The sequence below is a fragment of the Aotus nancymaae genome, unplaced genomic scaffold (assembly GCF_030222135.1).
Source record: "Aotus nancymaae isolate 86718 unplaced genomic scaffold, 86718_ANA_hifiasm-v0.15.2.pri h1tg000049l, whole genome shotgun sequence".
NCBI lineage: Eukaryota > Metazoa > Chordata > Mammalia > Primates > Aotidae > Aotus > Aotus nancymaae.
Window position 1 is genome coordinate 34834498 of NW_026988463.1, and position 7849 is coordinate 34842346.

General features: G+C 57.8%; 1 protein-coding gene across 2 annotated transcripts in view; it reads left to right on the forward strand.

Moving 5' to 3' along the window:
- DGCR2 (DiGeorge syndrome critical region gene 2) overlaps positions 1-7274 on the forward strand; it is a 74150-nt gene extending 66876 nt beyond the window's left edge. Inside the window, exons 8-10 of one of the 2 annotated variants that reach the window (XM_021673921.2) lie at positions 1745-1897; positions 2384-2620; positions 4495-7274. In XM_021673921.2, coding sequence (XP_021529596.2) covers positions 1745-1897; positions 2384-2620; positions 4495-4751 — 647 coding nt within the window. In that variant the 3' untranslated portion in view covers positions 4752-7274. The remainder of the gene's footprint in view (positions 1-1744; positions 1898-2383; positions 2621-4494) is intronic. The other variant, XM_064362837.1, reaches the window with a different exon arrangement.
- Positions 7275-7849: the final 575 nt, after the last annotated feature.

Genomic DNA, 7849 nt, shown 5'->3' on the forward strand with positions numbered 1-7849 from the left:
CTTGTGGCAGGCAGTTGAGGTCCTGCCTGCAGAGGTGGGAGTGGCTATTCGTTAGCTTAGCAGGGCCCCAGCTGGTGTAGGGTTCTCCTGCTTCCAGGAGCTGTTGGGTCACTCCTCGTTCTGAAGCCTCCTTGGCCTTCACTTTTGGTCTGTGGAGGCAGCTACTTCTGGGACCACTTCCTGGTTCCATTATTCTGTAACTTGTGTGAGTTGCCAGTTTACCTAGGTCAGGAGTGCATGGACGTGCCAGTCATGTTATAGACACGTGACTGGTATAAATTATCCCTTCATGCCTGGTGCTACACACATCATTTCTGCTTCCCCATGGGCATCTCATAGTGAACTCCTTAGCCCTGGTGTGCACTGCAGTAGGGTAGGGTGTCTCCCTCTTGGCGCTGTTGACATTTGGACCAGATACTGTGTGATGGGCACTGTCCTGGTCAGAGTAGGATGTTGAGCAGCACCCCTGGCCTTCAGCTGCTGAATACTAGTAGCATCCCAGAAGTGATGGCCATGAAAAGCATGAAAGGGTCCAGGAAGAGCAGAGGACAGTGCAGCAGCTTAGACCCGGTGCTCCTTGGCGTCTTGCCTGGCTGGGACTCAGCTTCATGGCCCTTCCTGCCCACTTACCCAGCAAAGAGGTGGAGTCGGGTCCACCCAGCCCTACTACACCTACACATGGTGCATGTGTAGCCAGTGTGTGGGTGTGGCTGAGCCAATAGAGTGTCTCAGTGGGGAAGCGTGTGGGACCCAGTGCTGTGTCCAAGTGTCATCTGCATGTGTGTGCCTGAGGCTGGGTGCATCAGGGGATGTGCATTTTCTCTGCCATGGCTGAAGGACTGAAGTGACAGCCTTCACTCCCAACTACAGCAGAGGCTCATTTGTGAAACAACACCTGAGTTGCAGCTGCCCACAGGTGCTCACTGTTTCCCACACAGTCCATCAGAGAGTTGTGGCAATGTGAGTCCCAAGTGTACCTTGTGCTGTCACTTCTCCCCATCTGTCCCTACCTGGTCCAGGCCTCTGTCATTCCCTTCTCTGCCACAGCAGGCCCTCCTCCTGGCTTCCTGATGACTTATGCTACTCCCCTGCAGCCTGTCCTCGCCACGGCAGCCCCCCGAGCCACACTCTGCAGGGATGTCACCCCTACTCCAAACTGTCAGCATCTATCTTCCGTGAGACCCCTACCTACCTGGCCAACCCTGGCCCCCAAAGGGACAGGCAGCCCCTCACCTCCCCCTGGCTCATTCTTGCTGGGCAGCTGAGCACCTTCCTCCCATGAGCCAGGCCTCAGACAAAAGGAAGGCCACTGTCAGGCACAGTCAGTGGCCTGTGCACAGCCCTGGCCTGTGGGAAAGGATGTGCACCTCTGCCGGAGGTCCACTCCCCAGCCACACCTGGGGCACAGAGCGCGTGAGCACAGCGTCCTAGGAGTGCTGGTCCTAGGACTGGAAACCCCACTTTGCTCTGGTGATGGTCAGATGGGTGTTGGCGCACAGCAGCCCCAGGGGCCATGGTGAGATGCTCCTCGTGACCTAGGATTTGCTCTTCTGCTTCTGTGTTGTCACCATGTTCTTATTTTTAGTGGCTTTGTTTCACATGTATCCTTAAGATGGTCGAGTGCAGGGAGACACTGCGTGCCTCGTTCACACAGCCCACCTGGGCAGGAGGACAACAGCGTCCTCAGCCCAGCAGGAGGGTGGCCCCGCTTCTCAGAGCGGCCATTTCCTCTCCTCCCCCTCAGATGGCAACAGCCTGTTCGACTCCATGGCCAGTGGGATGCGCCTGGTCGTCAGCTGCATCTCCTCCTTCCTCATCCTGTCGCTGCTGCTCTTCATGGTCCACCGGCTGCGTCAGCGGCGCCGGGAGCGCATCGAGTCCCTGATTGGAGCAAACTGTGAGAGCCCTCTGAGGGCCACAGCCCTGGTCCCCATCCCCACCCCTGGTCACCCTGTATCTCCATGAGCTCTGCAGCCCTGGGGAGAGAGGGGCAGAGGCAGGTGGAGGGCCCCCTGGTCAGGTTTGAGGACCACATGTTGTGGGGTCTGCGTCGTCACCTGTTGGCCAGGAAAGTTCTTGCCGAGACCCTCTTTATTCCCACCGAGCCACAGAGTGGGCATAACTCAGAGGTCTCTAAGGATCAGAGGTTGGGTCTGCCAGAAGTGTCAGCCCAGAGGGACAGATTGGTGTGGTGAGGGTGGGACATGCTGCAGAGCATGGGGGTCTCATGGGGATGCCGACTGTGGCCAAAGGGTAGGCAGCAGGGCGCAGGTGCGTGCACTCAGAGACGGCAGGCCCAGCCTAGGTGTGGGGGGCTCAGGAGCCAGGCATTTTGCCCCCTGTGACTTGGCTCTGTTCCCGTTTCTCACTTTTGATGGCCCAGTGCACCACTTCAACCTCGGCCGCAGGATCCCTGGCTTTGATTACGGCCCAGATGGTTTCGGCACAGGCCTCACACCGCTGCATCTTTCTGACGATGGAGAGGGTGGGACTTTCCACTTCCACGACCCTCCACCTCCCTACACGGCATACAAGTACCCGGACATCGGCCAGCCTGACGACCCCCCGCCACCCTACGAGGCCTCCATCCACCCGGACAGTGTGTTCTATGACCCTGCAGGTGCCTGACTCCCCAGGGAGAGGGAACACCTTGTCAAGTGACCTGGCACATGAGGCTGAGCCAGTACTCCTACTCAGCTGCAGAGGCCTGGGGGCCCTCACCAGGGGCCCTTTCCAGCTTTGTCTTTGGTTTTCCCTTTAAGGCTCCTCCTGGGGCTGCCCATGCAGAAGGGGTCCTGATCTCCCTGCCTGGCCGCCCCTGGCCATCTGTGCAGAGGGCTCTGAGGAGGCCTGGGACCCAACCCTTCTACCTCCCTCCCTTCTGTGAGCACCTGTCAACTAAGCAGCCCTCAGGGCCCTCAGCCCGGCTCTAGAGACCTGGGGAGCTGGGCACTGGTGGTTGTGAGGGTAGAGCTGGCCCAGACCCAGGAGCCAGTCACTTGTCTATAAAGACACCATGGTGACAGTCCCTCATGTCACGTCAGGCAGCTCTGTGAGGTGGGAGGAAAGCATTGGTTCTGTGCTGCTGGCCTATAGTTGGAGTCTGCCACCAATCTGACAGTGGGCACCATTCCTCAAGGCTATATAGCTAAGGAGGAGTGGCAGACCGCTGAACCCTGGCCTGTCCCTGTCTCTGGTGAGCAGTGCAGAGGTGTCCCATCCCATCTCCCTGTGCATGAGGCCCCCTAACACACAAAAACCTATAGTGTACTTGGAGGCAATGCCACCCCAAGGAGGCCAACTCCTCGCATACTCACACATCTCAGCAGAATGGGCATCATGAGGCTGGTGCTGTTGGACGAAAGGTCTCAGTCCTGCTTGTTTGGTTAGCTGCCTTAGCTCTTGCATGATTGGGGGGTGAGGAAAAGACTTGCATTCAACCCCTGCCCTCAGGACACAGATTGTCAGTCTTCCAGGCTAGGACCAACTTCCTGCAGAGGAAGCCGGTGGGTGGCAGCAAGTCCCAGATGCCTCTGTGGGCCAGGCTGCAGAGCAGGGTGGGGGCTGTGAGGGGCTGGCCAGGAGGGAGGTGCATCACCAGGGCCTTGTGCTGTCAGCTTTTAGAGATGGCCTGTGGTAATGACAGGCAGCCTAGGCACAGTGGCTCACGCCTGTAATCCAGCACTCTGGGAGGCTGAGGCGGGAGGAGGGGTCTCACTGTGTTGCCCAGGTTGGTTCAAGACCAGCCTGTAAGACCTGTATCTCCATAAAAAATTCAAACCTAGCCAGGCATAGTGGGCACACCTGTAGTCCCAGCTACTGGGCGGGCTGAGACTGCAGGATCACCTGAGTCCAGGAATTCAAAGCTGTCATGAGCCACGATCATGTCACTGCACGCCGACATGCAGTCTTTTAAGATCCTATCTCTTAAAAGAAAAAAAAAGTACTAAAAATCAGGCAAAACAAAGCGAGTCGACTCCCTACCACACAGCCTGCCTTGGATTGGAGCTTCCTGTAGACACCCGTGTGGTTTTCCAGCTCGCTTGCTCCAGCCCTGTTGCCCACACTTTGGTTGCCACATTCCAGCTGCAGCCCTGAATGTTCTTCCACCCACCCTGGGCCCAGTGCCTTCCTGATGGCAAATGCCGCTGCCTTCCTGCCGAGTGGGGTCTCCACCCGTACTGAGTCTGAGACTGTTTCCCTTTGGGCCCCTCTGTTCTAGTGACTTCTGGTCAGTGTGTCTCCCTCACCTCACACTGATGGCGGGACAGGCCAGTGTCAGCTGTTCGGGATGTGCCCTGCACCTTGCATATACCAGGTTCCCAGCCACAGGGAGCGATCGCTACAACAGGGGTTGTGTGTGGCAGGCTTCCCCTTCAAAATCTGAGGCTCGGGGGCATTCAGGCAGGAGGTGTTCCCTGGTTCTGCCCAGCTCCCCTGCATCCCCTGTGCCAGGCTCATACCTGCCTCATACCCCTCTCTCTCTTTCTGCAGATGATGATGCTTTTGAGCCTGAGGAGGTCAGCCTGCCAGCCCCTGGGGATGGTGACAGTGAAGGTGCATTACCCCGGCGCCTGGAGCAGCCTCTGCCCACTGCAGGGGTCTCTCTGGCAGACCTGGAAGACTCTGCCGACAGCAGCAGTGCCCTGCTCGTGCCCCCTGACCCTGCCCAGAGTGGGAGCACCCCAGTTGCAGAGGCACTGCCAGGGGGCGGCCGCCACAGCCGCAGCTCCCTCAATACTGTGGTGTAGACGGTCCAGCCTGTACCCTAACGGTCTGGGAGCACGTGTATGCTGTCGAAAACACCTGTGGGAGACTTGAAAGGCCCCTGTCCCAGCCTCGACCCCGCGCACTGCCGCACATCACTGACCGGCACGCGTGTGTACATAGAGACCATGGCCCACCTCCTGCCAAAAGAAGTGATGGCTTGCACCGAGCTTCCCTGAGGGCTTCAGAAACATGCATAGCTTTGGGTCACTGTCTCCTCATTTTTAAATGGCAGAAGAGTGACAAAATTATTCAGACCCACAGTTTAGAGGCAGGGAATGAAGAAGGTACTGTGGGGCCGTGGCCACACCCGACATGTCTTTGGCGGGCTTGCTTGCTTCAGTGTGCTGTCCAGAGAGGCCTGCTGACCAGTCACCCAGCCTGGGTCGGGCACAGCGGGGGCTGCCATGGTGCCCCTTGCTGGCCGCCCTCAGGAGGGGGCCTCTGGGCTCTCAGGGTGGTATAGGCAGTGGGTCTGCTTCAGGGAGACAGCCTCTGAGTTTGCCACAACGACTGCCCTGGAGATGGCCCCCACGAGGCCAGTTGTGAACATCAAGGTGGCCCTGCCCCTGGCTGGGAGCTCCCTGGGGCTCTGGAACCTGAAGCCCTGAGAAGGAGAGCTTGGAAGGAGATTGAGCTGTTCACTGTGTCTTTCCATCTGGGTGCTCTGCAGCCCAGCTCTGTGGCAGGAGGCCTGACCCCAGCCCGTCAGTCCCTCCCAGCATTGCTGTGCATGGCTTCCCCAGGAGGAAGCTCTGGAGTGGCGCTGAGGCCCCAGGTGCTCTGCCAGGGCCTGGGGGCTGAGCCGCCTCCTGCCTCTCCTCTCTGGAGCCCTGGGCTCCTACCTCCTGTTGAATTGCCCCCGGGCTTGCCCCCTGACCTGGTTTGTGCCATAAAGGGTTGCTTCAATGGGAGAGGGGTGACTGAAATCACCATCCTGGGCTGTATCTATCTCCTTAGAGTCGACTCCTTAAACCACCACCACTGCTGCAGCTCTGCCCAGCAGCCGCATGCACACCTCGGCCCCTCCTCAGCAGTGCAGGGGCTGTGGGCTCTGCCTGGGACCCTTTTCCCTAAAAAACCCTGTTGCCTGCTACCGGGCAGTGGTCTTGAAGCCTGAAAGGGCCTTTAACGTTTCTGAGGTTTGGAGAATAAGCGGGTTCTGTGCGATTTTTAGCACATCCATATCTTTTCTACGTTGAATGTCTGGATCTTTCCTTTATATGTTTGTGTCTCTGTGTGTGTATGTGGCCAAGTGTTTGCAGGTGAGGGTGGTGCATGGAACTTTGCCGATGGGCGGGGGCCCACTCTTCCAGGGCCATCGATGCATCCTGGGCTGTGCTGAGGCAGGGCTGTGTTTCGCTCAGTCTTTTCAGACCAGCAGGACGGCACCTGGCAGGTCTTATAGGAGCATGCCGTTCTGTGGTGCTGCTTGGGGATGGACTCCACACACAGTCCACACTTCTTGACACGTTCTCACACTGTCTGGAGACCCATTTTTTTCCATCCCGTGTGGAATGAGAATCTTGAGTTGCCACAGACTTGGCCTTCATGCCAGATCTGTGTTCTGTCACTGAATTGCTTGGCCTACTGGAGGCTGTGTGCTGGCAGGCTTGTGCTCCCCTTGCAGAAGGGCTGCTACTTCCTTGACAAGGAAGTTCTGGCCACAAGACTCCCATGCTGGCTGCAGAGGACAAAGCAGGAAGCGCATCGTGCATGGGACAGAGCAGCCAGGTTCCAGAGCAGGCGGCATGTGCGTTCCGGGTGCCTGGTGACCGTCGAGGACCTGAGGACCACATTGCAGAGTCCCCCACGGACCTGAGCCCAAGAGCTCAGAGGGTTCCTACCGGGGCCTCAAAGCTCTGTGCAGGACAGGGTGGCTACCATGAGATGTGTAGGACTGGAAAGCTTCCTTTGGGGACCAGAGGAACATTAGGGCCAGTCAGACATGTAGGGGGCATTGAGGAAGGGGCTAAAGTGGACCATGCTAGCTGCAGAGGGTGGGCCTCTGAGCTGGCCAGGGGTTTCTGGATGGCCCTTTCCCCATGGGCCTCCACAACTACTTAGGTCAACTGGCACCTCAGGCTGGGCAGAATGCCCATTTGCAGGGCTGCCCACAACACCACCGCCATTGCAGCTCCAGGGTGTGTGAGGAGAGCCGGACTCGCTCATCTGTCCTTGCACCACCATCCAGAATGCCCCTTTTACAAGGCCTGCTACAGCCCCCAGTCTCACCAGAGTCCTGGGGCCATGCTTGCCGAACCCTGTGCTCCAGGGGTCCTCCTTCCCCAGGACCACCTTGCCACATTTCCGGAGACCAGGTTCCCTCTGACCTGCCTTGCAGAGGTGGAATTTGATACTGTACGTTGTCTCAATGCCTGTTTTTTAATGTTTTCCTTTCATTAAGGGTTTTTAGTTTGGGTTTAATTTTGGTTGGGTTGGCACTAACTCTTAAGATGCTGTGAGAACCATTTCATCCAAATGCCAAATAAACTTGTGTTCTGGAAGAGGCGTGGTCCTCGGTGTGACCCCCACAGCCGCCACAGGCAAAGGTGGAAGAGGCAGCACCCACCTTTCAGCAGAATTCTAGGGTTTGCAGCCCTTGCAGGTATCCCACAAATCCCCTGAGGACCAGGCAGATCTGAGCTTGGAGCCCCCAGGTGGGGTGTGCAGAGAGCAGCAGCTCTGGGCTGCCTACAGCTATCCTGTAGCACACATCCCTGCTTGAGACATTGGTTGCTGCTTTGGCAGGGTTTCCTGACTTGCACAGGATCCACATAAAGGCTTGGCACCATCTGAGAGCAACCATGGGATGGGGTGCAAGGGCAAGGCTTGGAACTTGGCCATCAGCCCCATCTCCTCTAAGCTCCCCTTACTATCCAGGTGGCTGGAAACAGACCTTCCCTGCAGTGCAAGCCACCTAGGGTTCCAGAGTAGTCTAGGTCCTCTGGGGCTTCACACCTGTCCAGCAGGGGCATCTCAAGGTTTCAAAGGGTAGGGGGTCTAGGAAGTATAATTGCATGCCCTGCCCTGGGGCATTCCAGGTGCGTATGTCAGCGGAAGTCCTGCGGCTGGATGCGAG